The 20130-nt window shown below is 37.4% G+C and overlaps 1 protein-coding gene across 2 annotated transcripts in view; it reads right to left on the reverse strand.

Annotated features, from left to right (window-relative positions):
* The window catches only part of LOC134663536 (adenylate kinase isoenzyme 1-like), a 28384-nt gene that overhangs the window by 2983 nt on the left and 5271 nt on the right, over positions 1-20130 (reverse strand). For both annotated transcript variants that reach the window (XM_063519933.1, XM_063519932.1), the window contains exons 2-3: positions 7104-7284; positions 5980-6128 (exon numbers count right to left, since the gene is read on the reverse strand). In XM_063519933.1, the coding sequence (XP_063376003.1) occupies positions 5980-6128; positions 7104-7284 (330 nt within the window). The remainder of the gene's footprint in view (positions 1-5979; positions 6129-7103; positions 7285-20130) is intronic.

Raw genomic sequence — 20130 nt, forward strand, 5'->3', positions numbered from 1 at the left:
TTTTTTTTTGCGTTACTATTTCAATTATCAAATATAAACATACCTTGATTATATTATTCTAGTGAGATCCTCACAGATAAACAAAACCATTTACTTAAAAAATTACAAGGTCGAAATGTCACGGAACTTGTGAGAGTAATACGTGAAAAATAAAAACTTTTATGACAAATAAATCTGGACACAATTTAAGAAGCATCCAATTGCGTCGAGGAATCATCTGTATGTTTGCTTGTTTCATTACCTCCTCGCTTCTTTTTTTGTCCTTTGTATTCTGTAGCAATTTGTTAGATCTGAAAATAAAGATAACTTGCGTCGTCACGGATGTCGATTTATAGGTTTTAGGGAGTGCAGAATTCGAAAACGATGATCATTTTATAATCCAAGATGGCCGCTACGTATTTTGTCAGAAAAGTCGTCATGAATATCGTTTTATAGGTTTTAGGAAGTGCCGATTTCGAAAATGATGACCAGTTTGGAATCCAAGATGTGTGCCGTGCACTTTGTCATAAAAGTCGTCATGGATATCGTTTTATAGGTTTTAGGGAGTGCAGAATTCGAAAATGATGACCATTTTGGATTCCAAGATGTCTGCCGTGCACTTTGTCATATAAGCCGTCATAGATGTTGATTTATAGGTGTTAGGAAGAGCAGATTTTGATAATGATGACCATGACAAACAAAACGACATCCATGTCGACTTTTAACATAGTTCATGGCCGCCATCTTTGATTCCCAAATAGTTATTATTTTCGAAATCTGCGCTCCCTAAAACCTATAAAACGACAGCCATGACGACTTTAATGACATACTGCATGGCCGCCATTTTGGATTCCAAAATGGTCATCATTTTCGAAATCAGGGCCCCCTAAAACCTATAAAACGACACCCATGACAACTTTTATGACAAAGTGCACGGCACACATCTTGGATTCCAAACTGGTCATCATTTTCGAAATCGGCACTTCCTAAAACCTATAAAACGATATTCATGACGACTTTTCTGACAAAATACGTAGCGGCCATCTTGGATTATAAAATGATCATCGTTTTCGAATTCTGCACTCCCTAAAACCTATAAATCGACATCCGTGACGACGCAAGTTATCTTTATTTTCAGATCTAACAAATTGCTACAGAATACAAAGGACAAAAAAAGAAGCGAGGAGGTAATGAAACAAGCAAACATACAGATGATTCCTCGACGCAATTGGATGCTTCTTAAATTGTGTCCAGATTTATTTGTCATAAAAGTTTTTATTTTTCACGTATTACTCTCACAAGTTCCGTGACATTTCGACCTTGTAATTTTTTAAGTAAATGGTTTTGTTTATCTGTGAGGATCTCACTAGAATAATATAATCAAGGTATGTTTATATTTGATAATTGAAATAGTAACGCAAAAAAAAATTATATTTGTGTCTTATAATCCTACCGAAGACTTTTATTTTTCCTTTTCCTTCTACACAAGTTTGGTCAAGTAATAAGAATTTAGGGCTCTCAATTTTATTTTGACTTCTACAACAGTAAAGCTAAAAGGAAAAGGAAAAATAAAAGTCTTCGGTAGGATTATAAGACACAAATATAAATTTTTTTTGCGTTACTATTTCAATTATCAAATATAAACATACCTTGATTATATTATTCTAGTGAGATCCTCACAGATAAACAAAACCATTTACTTAAAAAATTACAAGGTCGAAATGTCACGGAACTTGTGAGAGTAATACGTGAAAAATAAAAACTTTTATGACAAATAAATCTGGACACAATTTAAGAAGCATCCAATTGCGTCGAGGAATCATCTGTATGTTTGCTTGTTTCATTACCTCCTCGCTTCTTTTTTTGTCCTTTGTATTCTGTAGCAATTTGTTAGATCTGAAAATAAAGATAACTTGCGTCGTCACGGATGTCGATTTATAGGTTTTAGGGAGTGCAGAATTCGAAAACGATGATCATTTTATAATCCAAGATGGCCGCTACGTATTTTGTCAGAAAAGTCGTCATGAATATCGTTTTATAGGTTTTAGGAAGTGCCGATTTCGAAAATGATGACCAGTTTGGAATCCAAGATGTGTGCCGTGCACTTTGTCATAAAAGTCGTCATGGATATCGTTTTATAGGTTTTAGGGAGTGCAGAATTCGAAAATGATGACCATTTTGGATTCCAAGATGTCTGCCGTGCACTTTGTCATATAAGCCGTCATAGATGTTGATTTATAGGTGTTAGGAAGAGCAGATTTTGATAATGATGACCATGACAAACAAAACGACATCCATGTCGACTTTTAACATAGTTCATGGCCGCCATCTTTGATTCCCAAATAGTTATTATTTTCGAAATCTGCGCTCCCTAAAACCTATAAAACGACAGCCATGACGACTTTAATGACATACTGCATGGCCGCCATTTTGGATTCCAAAATGGTCATCATTTTCGAAATCAGGGCCCCCTAAAACCTATAAAACGACACCCATGACAACTTTTATGACATAGTGCGTGGCCGCAATTTTGGATTCCAAAATGGCCATCATTTTCGAAATCTGCGTCCCCTAAAACCTACAAAACGACATCCATGACGACTTTTATGACATAGTGCATGGCCGCCATCTTGGAATCCAAAATGGTCATCGTTTTCGAAATCTGCGCCCCCTAATACCTATAAAACGACACCCATGACGACTTTTATGACATAGTGCATGGCCACCATTTTGGAATCCAAAATGGTCATCATTTTCTAAATCTGCGCCCCCCAAAACCTATAAAACGACACCAACGACAAGTTTTGTTGGTCATGGTCATCATTTTCGAAATCTGCTCTTCCTAACACCTATAAATCAACATCTATGACGGCTTATATGACAAAGTGCACGGCAGACATCTTGGAATCCAAAATGGTCATCATTTTCGAATTCTGCACTCCCTAAAACCTATAAAACGACACCCATGACAACTTTTATGACATAGTGCGTGGCCGCCATTTTGGATTAAAAAATGGCCATCATTTTCGAAATCTGCGTCCCCTAAAACCTACAAAACGACATCCATGACGACTTTTATGACATAGTGCATGGCCGCCATCTTGGAATCCAAAATGGTCATCGTTTTCGAAATCTGCGCCCCCTAATACCTATAAAACGACACCCATGATGACTTTTATGACATAGTGCATGGCCACCATTTTGGAATCCAAAATGGTCATCATTTTCTAAATCTGCGCCCCCCAAAACCTATAAAACGACACCCATGACAACTTTTATGACATAGTGAGTGGCCGCCATTTTGGATTCCAAAATGGCCATCATTTTCGAAATCTGCGTCCCCTAAAACCTACAAAACGACATCCATGACGACTTTTATGACATAGTGCATGGCCGCCATCTTGGAATCCAAAATGGTCTTCGTTTTCGAAATCTGCGCCCCCTAATACCTATAAAACGACACCCATGACGACTTTTATGACATAGTGCATGGCCACCATTTTGGAATCCAAAATGGTCATCATTTTCTAAATCTGCGCCCCCCAAAACCTATAAAACGACACCCATGACAACTTTTATGACAGTGCATGGCCGCCATTTTGGATTTCAAAATGGTCATCATTTTCTAAATCGGGGCCCCCTAAAACCTATAAAACGACTTTTATGACATAGTGCATGGCCGCCATTTTGGAATCGAAAATGGTTATCGTTTTCGAAATCTGCGCCCCCCAAAACCTATAAAACGACACCCATGACGACTTTTATGACATAGTGCATGGCCGCCATTTTGGATTTCAAAATGGTCATCATTTTCTAAATCGGGGCCCCGTAAAACCTATAAAACGACATCCATGACGACTTTTATGACATAGTGCATGGCCGCCATCTTGGAATCCAAAATGGTCATCATTTTTGAAATCTGCGCCTCCTAAAACCTATAAAACGAGACCCCTGACGACTTTTATGGCATAGTGCATGGCCGCCATTTTGGATTCCAAAATGGTCATCATTTTCAAAATTGGGGCCCCCTAAAACGTATAAAACGACATCCATGACGACTTTTATGACACAGTGCATGGCCGCCATTTTGGATTCCAAAATGGTCATCATTTTCGAAATCGGCACTCCCTAAAACCTATAAATAGACACCCATCTCGACTTTTATGACAAAGTGTTTGGCTACCATCTGCATGCAAGACATTTCTATTATTTTTACGTACAAAAATGGCCCCCTGTCAACTTCCAACCGAGATTTAATCGATAATTTATTCGATTAATGTTCAGATTAATTCAATTTCAATCTATGTTAGGTCGACTAAACTAATCGTGATTAAAATTTGAGGATTAACTTTTTTTATTCCATTAATTAGTCGAATAAACAGTTTAATCTATTAAGTCCCATCTCTGACCACGTCATTTTTACACTTTGAGAATATCTGAAAACAAATGAACACAAGGAGCCATTTTGCAAATCCAGTAACTTTGTTATTACTTTTGACAGCGCGTGTCATGTGTCTACACAGAGTCGACACAAAGTCGAAACATTTGCGACTACTTTGTGACTGCAATATTTCTCAGCCTTAAACCATATTTATACATCATAATTAACAAGTTTCGTAGTATGTAAAGCGTTATTTCTGTTATTTAAGTATAGTATACGCATCGAAGTACTAAAAATGCATCAAATAATATATTTATGAACACAAGCACTGAGAAGTAAACAATTTCCTTTCCGGCTAAACTAAAACAATGTGGTGGCGCGTTGATTATATTACACTTAGTTTATCAAATCACTCGAGCAGTTTAATTCCCCATAATAATTTAAGTCCTATTGTAATATAAATGCAAACAATATATAATTACGTCTTGTAATCCGTTTTAGAGATGGCGTATTAATGTCACTTATTTTTATTTAACTATTTTTCCATCTGACAGTTTCCATTTGACAGGAACAAAATGAACGAATGAACGAATGATTTTGGCATAAAGTAGTCGCAAACCCGAAACAATGTGTGCACACGGCGACCACACTTTATGTCACTTTGTGTCATGTGTCGACCCTTCCCCATTTCTGGTAACTGTGTCGACACGGCGACGACTCTGCGACTGGAATTGTGACCGAAACAGACGGTGTCGACACAAGATGTGTCTACACCGTGTCGTAACGGCGACTGGAAATGGTTGTATGGGAAGCCACGATCCTCAGCAGTGAGGGAACGACTTAAGGAGGAGGAGGGAGTTTTAGACTATAAGTGTCAGTTTCTTGATACTATAATCCTTCTTAAATATTGTGGATAGTGATAACAGTCACCAGAATGTGAAAACAACCTTTGGCACATTTTTCTACACTCGTGGCCTCTGAACTTTGTCGTGTTTACAGGTGTTTAGCCACAAGAGAATTACGCAACCATTCCTGATTTTTCACCACATAAAATCATCTCAATGCTGGTATTGCTATATCCTATCCTAAGTATATTATATTAGCCTTTTCATCCTGAATTGGTATTTTGTGATTTTATTTTGCATCAGAGTATGTCCCTCAATTCAGTGTGCCTCTTGGCAAAGGCCTCCTCTAGCTGCTTCCACTGTACTCTATCGCGGGCCACTCTCCTCCAGCTGGGTCCCGCAGCAAGTTTTAGCTCATCCTCCCATCTTTTGAGTTGTTTTCCCCTATTCCTTTTAGCGTTTCTGGGGTACCAGTCTGTTATAATTTTGCTCCACTTCTCTCGATTTTCCCTCATCATGTGTCCAGTCCACCTCCACTTTTGCTGATCGATTCTGGTTAGGATGTCTGTTACTTTTGTTTTAAGTATCTTATATTTCATTACAAATATGTGAATTTCCCTGAGACACAAGCGTGCATTGAGTATCACACCTATCGTGCGCGGCGCGCCATCATGAACCTTATCTGAATACGCAAAGGTTGATATTGGGCTGTAGGCGCGCGCGTCAGATGACGTCTTTGGCGGTCAAAAGGTTAAAATGTTTTTGACTACTCACAGTGGCAGGAGCAATGGCCTTCTCGAAGGCTTCACCCTGACTCTTCTCGCGCGGATAGCCATCGATGAGGAAGCCATTGGACTCCGCTAGTTTAGCTTCAATGGCATCCCTCAGCAACTCCAAAACTAGCTCGTTGGGAACCAGTTCACCTGGAACCATAAATGTTATCGTTAAATATCTTTAACTATTTAAACTTCAGAGAATTTTCCTCCCGCGAACGCTCCGGCTATGGAATGAGTGCCCTGCTGAGGTTTTCTCAAGGGACAGTATGGGGTTCATCAAAAAAGGAGTGTACAGGTTTTTAAAGGGTCGGCAACGCTCATGTAATACCTTGGAGTCGTAGGCGTCCATAGGCTACGGTGACTGCTTACCATCAGGTCGGCGGCCGTATGCTTGTTTGCCAGTTCTTCTTCCTGGCGCTATCCCGGCATTTCGCCACGGCTCATGAGAGCCTGGGGTCCGCTTGACAACTAATCCCATGATTTGGCGTAGGCACTAGTTTTTACGAAAGCGACTGCCATCTGACCTTCCAACCCAGAGGGTAAACTAGGCCTTATTGGGGTTAGTCCGGTTTCCTCACGATGTTTTCCTTCACCGAAAAGCGACTGGTAAATGTCAAATGATATTTCGTACATAAGTTCCGAAAAACTCATTGGTACGAGCCGGGGTTCCTCATCAAGTTCCTAAATGTTTCCTTTTTTTTATATTACGTTAACTGGCTTGTTTGCCAGTTAACGTAATATAAAAAACCGGGCAAGTGCGAGTCGGACTCGCGCACGAAGGGTTCCGTACCATAATGCAAAAAAAAAATGCAAAAAAAACCGGTCACCCATCCAAGTACTGACCACTCCCGACGTTGCTTAACTTTGGTCAAAAATCACGTTTGTTGTATGGGAGCCCCATTTAAATCTTTATTTTAATCTGTTTTTAGTATTTGTTGTTATAGCGGCAACAGAAATACATCATCTGTGAAAATTTCAACTGTCTAGCTATCACAGTTCGTGAGATACAGCCTGGTGACAGACGGACGGACGGACGGACGGACGGACGGACAGCGAAGTCTTAGTAATAGGGTCCCGTTTTACCCTTTGGGTACAGAACCATAAAAAAGGTTTCATGCTTACCTCGCTCCATGATAGCTGTGAGACTCTTCCCTCTCTCGGATCCACTCTTCACTTCCGCTCGCAAAAGATCGCCAGAAGACAGATGGGTGAAGCCATACTTGGCGATGATCTTGTCGCATTGCGTTCCCTTGCCGGAGCCCGGGCCTCCGAGCACCCACACGATTGGCTTGTCGATGGGGGCCTGTGAATGGTGGGAATGTTACTTCTAGTACCTTCAAACATCATCATATCAGCCCTTTATCGCCCACTGCTGAGCATAGGCCTCTCTTCTAGTACCACTACCACCCCCACCACTAGTGCCACTTGTCTCGGTCCTGAGCTAATCTCATCCAGAAGTGACCAGTAATTTTCCGGATGTCGTCCACCCAACGGGCCAACGGACGCCAGGCGCTTCTTTCATTTGAAAGCGGCCACCATTCTGTTAACATTTTAGTCAACCTGCCGTCACTCTTCACACATAATCCACACACCTTCAAACATAATATCTCGATAGTCTGTACACTCTACCAACTACTGGCCAAGCATGAAGATAGCCGACTGTAAGGTATATTTAACTCGAGAAACCCCTTTCTTCCCACTGACAAGATATCGGTAATGTAAATTAAAATCTAAATATTGACCTATAAGGTTGTTTTTCGGCTAGTGCGGTTCTTTGTAGAGCAGATATGAACCTGATTTACGGCCTCCACCACCGCTGACACATTTTAATTAAGCCGGATTGTCTATTGGCTCATATATAAATAAATTCAGATTTAATTGTCTATAGTTGAGCGTCATTATGTTATAATACGTCATAATAATAGTTGCGATGCGGCGTGGTGCATAAGGTATCTACATATTTACTTGTTAAATAGGCGGTCACAGCTTATTTAACAAGACTTGCCGATGATTTACTAAATGAACGCTGTTGCTTTAATAAACTTTTGATCGGCCAGTTTCAGTGTCGTCGATGGTAAAAAGGTCACAGAAAAGCATAGAAAAGTAAGTAGGTACCCTTTTTTCATCGGCAGGGAAACGTATTACTGGTAAGATAGAACACGCTGGGACATTTTTGTCATCTTGATAAATTTGTTTGCGATATATTTTGGCCATTGATATTTATTATGTTGCTAAATTAATTCGATTTATGTTATCTGCCAAAGCTCTGTCACCGTCATTTGAAAAGGCCTTATTACAGTCTATTCCTTTTTCAAGTCACTTCACTAAACTTATAAAACAACTAGCGAACCGCCCCGGCTTCGTACGGCTTAAAAAAATATACTTACACCGTCAGTGCCGGATTTAGACATTTGCCGCCCGTAGGCTATGCAGATTTGCCGCCCCTATCCACCTCGCTTATAGCTTTTTAAAGTACTTTCCAATCAGAGGCCTTTAATTATATAGTACAACACACCATAGCCATATTAAATGCATATAAGGGGACGTCACTATTCTAGATACAGATTTATATGGGCCATTTTTGTCACTCAATGATGATGCGACCTCGTTATATTTGCCTGATCTGATCGGCGATCGGTGGGTACCGCTGGGTTTTGACCACCGAGTGGCAAGGTGAGGCATTGGCAGTCATGTTGGATATAGCTATAAGGCGTTCGGTCGGGTCTGGCATCGAAGTTTGCTCGAGGGACTATGCTGTACAAATGGATCGCTAGCTTTTTGTCCGGTAGACGCATATGAGCCGTAGGAGTCGACAGCTGCTACGCTATCGTAATCGTATCGTGTATCGTGTGTATCGTATCGGTAATGTGCACACTATTGTGGACATTACCGCTGGCGTTCCGCTAGGTTCTGTGCCAAAGCTGTTATTATTGCTGCATATCAATGATAATCATTGCTATGCAGACGACAGTACTAGGGATGCGTATTACACAGGCTGTGCCAATATCCCTGGTTCTGTGGTGCTGGAATGTCAAGAAAAGCTTTTATCTAATATCCTGAGTTTCGACATATGGGATCGGAAAAAATTAGTGAGATTCAATACCACGAAGATACAAGAATCGCTGACCATCCCAAACGCACAAGTGATAAGCACGTAGGTAGATATAAGAAATGTAAAGTGGGGGTGGGTCACAAAGAATGCACAAAAAAGAAAGCGCGAGCGTAGCGAGCGCGAAATTTTTTTAATAAAAATAACGCAATTCGATAGAAAATAGTACATTTTTTAGGGTTCTGTACTTCAAAAGGAAAAAACGGAACCCATATAGGATCACTTTGTTATCCGTCCGGCAGTCTGTCTGTCTCAATATAAACGGTCTTGACAGAGGGCGGCAAAATCGACAAAAAATGCTAGTTATTTAATTTTACAAAAAAATAGGGGACCGGCATATTTCTGGTCGACCCTATCTGGAAAGCAATAAAATACTTTTTTTTTTACCCAAAATTTGCCGCCCCCTAAAATCTGCCGCCCTAGGCTTCAGCCTACTCAGCCTAGTGGTAAATCCGGCACTGCTTACACCTAAACGTTGCTCAAGAATCACTCTATTGATAGGTGAAAACCGCATGAACTCAAAAACTACTGAACGAATTTTCATGCGGTTTTCACCTATCAATACAATGTATTTGTTAAGGTTTTGTGTATCCCGTGCGAAGCCGGGGCAGATCGCTAGATAAGGCCGGTGTACCCAACAAATGGATGGATTTCCGATGGCCGGACTGAACTTTCAGTTTCAAGAAATATCAGAAGTCAGAACATCCTTAAGAGCCCTTCAACGTACACACTAGCGCCGCTACTAAATTATCGTGATTATTTAAAAAAAAATCACGAAAGATATTTAAAAAAGGCCGCTACGGACTGTATTGTGTATTTAAGTACCTTTAGAATACATCAAACTAGTTTTTATGTTGCTGGATTTGTCAATCTATGCGTCCAAAGTAAAAACGGCCGTTTTAGTTTTGAGTTCCTAGATCGACGAATCCAGCAACATAAAAACTATCAAAGAAATATACGCTCGTGGACAGAATAGTCCCTATGACGGAATTAGCCAGCACATTGATCTTAATGAGGTAATGTTTCCGGATGTTTTGTGAACGAGTGATGATGGTAGAAAACTAAAAGGTAGGTAGGTACCCTGTCTTTGTGAGCACGTGACGCACATAGCACAGAGCACGCCGGTTGGTTTTCAACGGCTTCCTTACAACGTTTGCAATATATTTTGGACATTATTGTAAGTAATCTGTCGTAGGTAAACTATTAGGTACTTACTCACTTTTATTGTCATGCCTATCTAGTTGGTTTCGGTACTTTGAGTGTTACGGCACAGATTATTAAATAAATAGTTACTATGTAAGTTACGGTACTTAAAGTGTAGGTAGGTATTTCGTCACTGGCTGGCCGAAGAAGGCACTACAACGGGAGTCATGGAAATCAGGGGGAGAGGCCTTTGCCCAGCAGTGGGACACCACAACAGGCTAACTAAAAAAAAAGGTACTATCGCCCACACTTGTAACTGATTGTTCGTAAACAAAATCGTATCGTATTACAAAAGGTATAAGGTCCACCGATGGATACTTTAAGAGTTAAGAGTTGCTGCTTGTACAATAAATTATGTAAATTATTGCGTAAAGTAAAGTAAAGTAAAGTAAAGTAAAGTAAAGTAAATCTTTATTTCAGTACATATTTGATATTGAGCATAAGTATTAAACATCGGGCATAAGCAGGTACTCGAATAACATAAACCAAGAGTAGATTATACATGTGTTAGCAACACTGGCGATCTTTAAAAATAAAACAAATAAAATGTAGGTAAGAATTGATTTTTAATAAAAAAATAACAGGCGGGTATTCTAGAGAGGCAAGATGATCGAGATGTAACGGCTGGTTCTTTGTTAAAATAATATAAGTTTAATTAATTGGAAAAGCAGAATACATTGATTTACAAATCAAAGGCTGTATATATTTCTGGAAGCAGATGACCTTTAATATATCCGAAGTGGTAAGAACGTTTAGACAACCTCAGGTATGTGTTAATTTTGATTACATACAAATTTTAACAACTACACGCCTACAATTTGGAATATCACTTGTAACTATTAAATAATATTGGAGTAGTGTAAAATAACTATACACTAATACAATATTAGTGGCATATGTAAGTAGTGCCAGTAAATTATAAAAAAAAAATATACAATCATTGTACAGGGTACAAGTATTGAGATTACAAAAATAAAGGAATAAAGGTGTTTCTGATTAATATTTGTTACCTATTTTACGAATTGACGTTTTTGATAAGCGATTAACTTCAACTTCAAACAATTTTATTGCCAATAGTTATATGACTTAAGTACCCTGTAAGGGCACAGCAATTTGTCTTTTACATAATTATACATAAGTATTAAGTATTATCCTTATAAACTATACTGTACAGACATTTTAATAAACTATGTATTAAAAAAAAAAGAGTTAATAATTATGCAGTTTCAAGTACTGTTTATTCCGGGAGGATCACCAAAAAAAAAACTCTTGCAGTGAACGGTAACTCTTCCAGTAAATACTTCTGTAAAATGGTCTCAAATGATTTGGGATTTCTTCACTTAAACAGATAACTGGTACATTACGCAATAGGTGTAGGTAGGTACATAATTATGTTATTATAAAATCATTTAAGGCTTCCCCTTGGCTATCCTGATTTTATTAAAAGTAAGTATTCATTTTATAATGATGATGGTGTTATGGGTAAGTGTTTCTTTTATCAGCATAAAGTACCACAATATGATTTAACTAGCTGACCCGGCGACTTCGTATGTCGTCGCCAGTGAATGTCGTGTTCGACTGTTCGTGCTACCTGTGAACTTAATTTGTGCTTTTATAGCTGACCCGGCAAACTTCGCACCGACTAACAGTGTAAATAATTATTTTTATTTTAAAATATTTCTGTGTCAACTTAGTTAATTAAATGAAGAAAAGAAATAGTAAGCATCAAATTCAATAAAACAAAATGTAATTAAACTCGGAAGATAACATTAAACATGTTTTAAAGGCGATTGGCCCGAAATTGCATGTTGATGGATTGTGATCTGAATTCAAGATGTTTTTGGAAAAGTATTTCTTAATAAATAATTTTATATTGATAAATCACGCAGAGATGATGTACAATTATTAATGAAATACGTGATTTTATGATCAAATTTATCTATTGTACATGTTTGAATTACGATGTAAAGTTATATATGTCAACGTCAAACAACAAGAAGGACGAACTTATGCGACAAAAGGAGATGGATGGACCCGTGTTGCATCATGTGTTGTCTGTTAAAGCGCAGTGGCGCCCTCAATCATTTTCTACAATTTCGTGTCGAACTATAACCACAGAATAAATAATAGTACTACCGTACAGAAAGGAAGCTTCTTACAAAACCGAAGTTTGACAGCGGTTCAGGGTCGAATCATGCTATCCCTTTCTAATACATGGCACTATCCCTTTCGGCTAATTAGGGTTGTCAAAATTCAAGTGATTATCTTATCTGTGGTCGTGCACGCAAAAGGAAGTCAAGTGGTGCCAACCCTAATAATTGCTCGGAGCAATGCTGAGCCGAGCGGAGCCGAGTTTGGCCGAAGTCAGGAGCTTCGCACCCCTGCTATAACCTAGGAGCAATTTTATGGCAATGAATTACTTTTATAATTTTGTTTACGTCTATTTTAATAGGTATTAACTGAAATAAATGTCATATACTGAGAAAGTTACCAAGGCCCAAAATAAAAACAAATTAAAATATTTTCAGAAAAATAATTTAATTTGTTCTAATATTTCTAACTGTTTAAATAGTTTATCTGATATTCCGATGGAGACAAATCAAACAGTAAAACCATGAAAATGCTGTTCTCGAGTTATGTGTTGTAATATAACAAACACGACTAAGTTTTAAGATAGGTATATAGACTATTATAGATTGTTTATATCATTCAGTGATTTTAGTAAGATTATTTACGAGTAAGCTAAAAAGAAAACTACCCACTAAATATCAAGTGCAGACTACAAGATATTAGCAATTTACGAAACGCTTGTTTTCGCCTTCACGCCCGGTCCAATGTTAATTGACCCCATGTGATATACGGCCATTACACGTGAATGAGGATCAGCATTATTTGGGTTTTCCGTGATGCAGCGATCGGTGAGCTTGATCAATATAGGAATGTATGGTAGACTAACGTTACATCTTATACAGTAAGGTCATTACAACTTGCATCGTTTGTCTGCACAATAAAGCTGATATTTCAATGAATAATTTAGTAAAGGGGATGACAATTTTTAATTAATGTATCAGTCGATCAGGTTTGTTTTGAGGATCAAATGTGTAAATACAAACCCAGCAGACAATTAGGCGACACTCAGCACCTACTTTATAACCTTAAGACATAGAATGGCTGTAAAATGGTTGCATAGTCTTAGCTTAGCCAGGCTGAGGTGACATAAAACTGGTTAAGAGGTTCAGCTATAGCTTTAACTTACAGTAGCTGTTTTTGCTGCTACTCGTATAATGCGTGTTGGGCAGCTGGTGTTGTGGCTCTATGTGAGTTGTAGGCGGCTGCAATTTGCACTTTGGCTTCTGAGCGGGCGATAAAAAGTCTTTTGTAGCTCCTTGTATTGCAATCGTTGCTTGGCTCCTTTGTGTCACTTGCAGTTGAATAGAGAAGTTGTTAGTCGCGGTTGTGGGTCACGTAGTCGCGGACGAGCGCTGTCCAGTCCAGTACCTTAGTACACCTTATATGTTATTAGAGACTAACTTACAAGCTGAACCTATAGCGCCATGTAAATTAGGACGTAAATACTGAATAAAAATGCATAGCTTTACTCAATTTTGAACGAATGTTAGCACCATAAGTACTTAAAACCGAACTTCACCAATGTAATTTGATTTTCGGAAATTACATGCGGTGGACCACAATTAGAAGACTGTTATTTTTTTGGATAGATATGCCCAGTATGGTCCAGTATCAGGTCCTGTAAAGTTTTGTTAATGGTACATGTATGTATCTAGTTATTGACGGTATGATTGGTTCCGATATCATAAGTCTGCTGATGACGCTGATGAGCACTATAATGTTTCTTTTTATTTCTCCATTATATTTCGCTTCAAGCTGTCACAGGGTAGCCTTACGAACGATAATACAAAAATGGAAAATAAAATACTCATGATCTTCCCATCATACTATCGAAATGACGCTGACAGGTTAAATGAGACGTTCGAACGTAAAAGAGAGTACAAATAGAAATGATTTATTAGCAGAAAAAGGGTACAATAAGTGTCTTGGGTTAAGTGTGTAATCGTTTCACCTTCTTCAGCTGTTTATAAGCAGCATGCAGTACACCGTTAATAAGAAATTAACATAGTTACATTTATAAAACTACGAGGTACATGAGCCAAAATGGCAAACATAAATGAACATTAAAGAATAGGTATACTTAATAACTATACCACCAAGGTATATCATAGACAACAGTAATTAAAACAAAGTAACATTTAGTTATCACACAGCGAGTACCTACAAATAGTAAAAAAAAAAATTGGTTCGCTCCTTATGAGCAACATAATCAGTAGGTAATGTTACGAGTATTATAAAAGCAGTGATCTAGAAGCCAGTCCAATAGAAGTTTGTTAAACTTATGGCCCCAAGTGATTATGTGAACAGGTATAGTTATTGTATATCTTTATATAAGCATTTTTTCTGCATGTCTGTCATACAGCGTGGATGGTGTAAGATATTGTGCTCTTGGGTTGACGGAGCACATATCATAAGGTCTTGGAAATATTTTGGATATGATTTTTGAAAATTACAGATTTTGAGTTTATACATACATACAAGCCAGATTTACAGTAATATTTAAATAGTGGTTTACAACTGATCCCCATAAGAGCATTTGCTAAAGTATTATGAGACGTAGCCGTGATAAGCCATAAGGACTGCTTCGTAGGAAACAGATAGTCGTAATTTTTGCAGGCCAAGACGAAATGGTCAAGTCTTGAACATTATGACAGAGTGGTTATGGTCCTTCCAATTTAAAAATGAATCGAAATTTAAACCAAAGAACTTAATTTATGTTACCTGTTTTATGAAATGCATAGTCATTTATATGAATGTTGAGCTGTCGAGGTATTGTTCCATATGAGTGAATTGCATAAATTGTGTTTTCTGAGCTTAATAAGAAGCTTATTAATTTCCTATCCAATATTTAGTATCAGATAAGGCATTATAAATATCTGTTTTATACATATTTTGATCTTGACCACTAACTGAAATTATAGTTGTATCGCCATCTGAATATCATTAATGAAAAAAAATCCCCTTCCCCCCTTAAGTAATAAATAAGTGTAGCACCTACTTTAGTAATTAATTTGGTTGTTAGTTTTAACAAATTTACTGATTTGCGTACACTGCATTCTGTTGGCTAAGTAAGATTTAAGTCAATCATTTGCCTGGCCTCTAAATTTCATTAGCATATAATTTATTGACATGCTCGGCATGATCAATTAAGTCAAATACTTTTGTCATGTCGAGGAAAATTTCCATAATCGGTGACTTATTAAAGTTTTGAGTCACAAATTTGACACATTCAAAACAAGCCAATTCTGGATTTAGTCCTTTACGGAACCCAAATTGGTCAGGGTGTAAAATATCATGTTTAGTAAGGAAGTTATTATTGTCTTTTGTTAATAAAAAGCTTTTTCTATTAATTTTGATATTATTGGGACAATCACTATTGTGCTGTAATTACACTGTAAAACTACGATCTGTAATTATTGGGATCGTTACTTTAAGATCGTCAAACGAAGCTTTAAGCTGTTCTGGGAAAAAGCCTTGACTGAAGGATAAATGTACATGAGCAAGAGGTCTGCTTAAAAATAACCTACTTAACTTCACTAGTTCGGTTGAAATATCGTCAATACCAAAAGTTTTACTATTACTCAACTACTGTTGGCATTAAGAACATCGTATTATGGACTATTCTCAACATTTAGTTTGGTTGTTAACTTATTAAAATTACTTAATCGATAAAATGATTAATGTAGGATAGTACATTACCTATATCTTACTAATTATTATTGGTAGATCTTATAATTCATTTTTAAAGTATTTATATCTGTTGTCTGATCTAAATTTGGTACCTGCGTGGGTTTATGACATTCCAGGTTGCTTTACATTTATATATTATTATTAGAAGATACATATATATTTGCTATTGCAATTTGTGTATACATTTTTTAAATATCTTACCATATTTTTGAAGAGTTTATTGTTTGGCAGATAACCTCTTAATTCCCTTTTGTCGATGATGATGATGATGATAATGATGGGAAAACACAGATCGAAAAAAGTCTGAATAAGACACAGGATAATTAAACGAGCGACCTGAGCGTTGTTCGAGCTAATAACTTCACAAAAGAAGAGAGCCTCAGAGCCTTTATACTATCATGAAACTTTAGAATGTTAAATTAACAATAAATCCTTTTCAGTTCAATCCAGGTCGTACCAGTCTTGATTTCATTAATGTTTAAGGTGACAGGTCATAATCTGATAATTCAAGTTGGTGGGTGTCAGTTAGCATTACGCACACATTAATACATAAATCCTAGTTGGTGCTTTTATGTGCATTGCCATGTTAAAACTTCTCATTATACTTGATAGCTCCTTTGTAGATGAATTATCTTTTAGAGTGTCTATATTCCGATCACCATAAACAACAGTATTTCTCTATTTGAGTGTTAAAAATTGAAGTAAATTATTATCAAGCTTGTGAGGAAAAACACAGTAATGGGACTGAGTTTTTATGGTATTCTATAAATTGTAATTGTTATGCAGTAAATGCTAGTTGTATCAATGCCGCAACATTTAAAAATGAAAATGAAAAAGGTTTAGTGAGGCAAATTAAAGTAGAAGTTTGACGCTAAATGTGGAATCATAACCTTATCCTCATTTTATTGTTCGGTATGAAATAATTATTAATTTTGAGTGGAGAAGTGACGAAAAAGAAATTGTTAGTAGTCTGCTACTAATTGTATTACCAGTTGTAACTGACATGAGTTTATTTTCAGTGTTTGGAGTGTGTCCTCACGTCTACGGCGACGTGTACACATAAGACGGAATGTGTGATCTCGTCTACGGTGACGTGAGTAAGAAGGAATGTGTGATCTTGTCTACGGTGACGGACACACATAAAAAAAAAAAAGAAGGTATGTGTAATCTTGTCTACGGTGACGGATACACATTAAAAACAAAGAAGGTATGTGTGATCTTGTCTACGGTGACGGATACACATGAGATAAGGAGTGTGTGATCTCGTCTACGGTGACGTGTACACATAAGAAGGAGTGTGTGATCTCGTCTACGGTGACGTGTACACATAAGGAGTGTGTGATCTCGTCTACGGTGACGTGTACACATAAGAAGGAGTGCGTGATCTCGTCGACGGTGACGTGCACACTCGCAAAGAAGCGACGTCTACGCTGAAGAATTGTGTGATTAAATCGACGATGATGAGTGCAATTTCTGAAATAATTGCTTGCATAATCAACGTTATGTTATATCAAAGTGATACATTGCCATAGAACGTTTTATTTCATTTTAGTTTTTTATATGCTTATTAATGATGTATTGTATAAGATTAAATAAATTCTTGATTGTTAAGAGATATAAAATAAATGTATGAGGCCATACGCCTTGTGTAGAATGGCCGAGCATTAACCGGAATGGGGACATTCCTACAACAGAATGGCCGTCTGTTAGCAACACTGGCGATCTTTAAAAATAAAACAAATAAAATGTAGGTAAGAATTGATTTTTAATAAAAAAATAACAGGCGGGTATTCTAGAGAGGCAAGATGATCGAGATGTAACGGCTGGTTCTTTGTTAAAATAATATAAGTTTAATTAATTGGAAAAGCAGAATACATTGATTTACAAATCAAAGGCTGTATATATTTCTGGAAGCAGATGACCTTTAATACATGGTTCCTACACTAGGCTGTGCCTGTCCTGTAGGTAACCGACACAGTTACGAGTATTCAAACGACAAGTTGCGCGATAGTTAAGACAGTCAGACATAGATTATTGTAGGTCATAAATATTAAAACGAAACTTATTTAGATTAAATTATAAATAAATCAGTTTAGCCTATCATGCTGTGAGGTTAAATGTTTTATTTACAGTTTGAGCTTAGTAATTTGTAGCGAAATGCATGTGTGTATGTGTACGTGAGTGTGTAAGTGAAGGGGGAGTTTGTTTGTATGTATGTTATGTTTGTGTATAAGTGAATAAACTAGTCCATGTGTTTATCTTCGGTATTTCTTCTATCTCCTCGTAAGATAGCGTATTGAGCCATGTTTTGAGTTTGCGTTTTAGATCTGCGATTGAACAATCTTTAAAGCTAACTGTGGCACTAACTTTGTTGTAGATGTAAGGTTGGAGAAATACTATAAATCTTTTAGCGAATGCTGTTTTAACTGTTGGAATGGGGATTTTATACTTTCGTTTTTGCATCATAGCTGAGAGATCTGGCGATCTAAGAACTCGAGCGTGTTCGTTCAGTACTACCCGCATAATAAACAAACTTTAGCGTTATTGGGTGAATCAACTTTTTCTTGCTAGCTGCCATGGTTACGGTCTGCTGGGTCACTCTTAAATTACGTAGGTCACTCGATAAGTTTTGAGATGCTCGAAATTCGAAAATGGGACGCACCTGAATTATATGTTTTTAAAAAGCAAATTTATTTAAAAATAGAACAATTTAAAAAATGAATATGTTACAGTCATTTTTCCAAAACAATTCCCGCGTTTTTTCTTTGAAACGATGGAGCTTAACCGCGAACATTTGCGTGCTATGATATTTTATGATTTTAAATTTGGTTTATCTGAACAATAGTGTTTGCAACGATTGCAGTCAGCGTTAGGAGATTCTGCTCCTTCACGGGCAACAGTTTTTAGATGGTTCAACGAATTTAAAAGGGGTAAAACCAGCCTCGAAGATGACCACCGAAGTGGTCGCCCGCAAACAGCAGTAACTGCAGAAAACGTGTGGACTACTGAAATGTTGGTGCGAAAAGATCCACGAATAACATACAAGGACATAGAGAATATCCTAGCGGTCAATTCGGGGAGCGTTAATATAATCCTACATCAATATCTTGGAGTGAGGAAGCTCTGTTGTCGTTAGATCCCGCGTTTGCTCTAACAAACTGATGAAGTTGCGATTTCTGCCCTATCGGATCAAGACTTTGACTATAGAATGATAGAGAGTATTTTGAAAAAATTTAATATAAATAGTGCTAATATTTTGAATAGTTTTTCTGTATCTCAAAACTTATCGAGTGACCTACGTACTAGTTATTTCGTATTTAAATGAACCAAACATTATCTCCTGGCTGATGGGACAGAATAACAACAAGAAATATTTGATCGACCCTATTGATAGATCATCTTATTTTAAACCTAATATTTTAATTTTTAAATAACTTAGGCACCGTCTAAAGTTAAATTGTAATTTAGTTACTGTACGGCGTAAAGTAAAATGTGCATATTTTGCTCGTCATCCCTGAGACGATATGACGATATCCTGATTCTAAAAATCATTTTTCTTAGCGACGTTGATGGCCTTAAAAGCGTCAATAGACCTTGTCCAATCACTGAATTCCCACAGTAATCGAGTAGCGAGCGATCTATTTTCGACGCGGGCGCATTGTCAATGACCGCTTCCTAGCTGTCACGGGTGTCACCGTACAATGTCACTAATGAGCGGAACTACGGCCTCGGTGACAGCCAACTTTTTAATGACCGTTGAATCAAAAGAGCTCTTCTAATGAGGCGCGGGAAATCCTTGAGCGAGGGCTGCATGAAGTAAGTAATTTTTTTTAAACCTTAGTTATTATATTGATATACATAGGTAGGTATAAGCAATTACCTAAGTATGATGTATACTGTAAAGTGGAGTTGACAAATAATGTAAACAAACCATTTCACCTTAATTTTTTCGTAATTTTACATTTTTTTGTGGACAACTATGATTGTATCAACAGTTTATATACTTAAACCTTTTAT

The sequence above is a fragment of the Cydia fagiglandana genome, chromosome 4 (genome assembly GCF_963556715.1).
Source record: "Cydia fagiglandana chromosome 4, ilCydFagi1.1, whole genome shotgun sequence".
Classification (NCBI taxonomy): domain Eukaryota; kingdom Metazoa; phylum Arthropoda; class Insecta; order Lepidoptera; family Tortricidae; genus Cydia; species Cydia fagiglandana.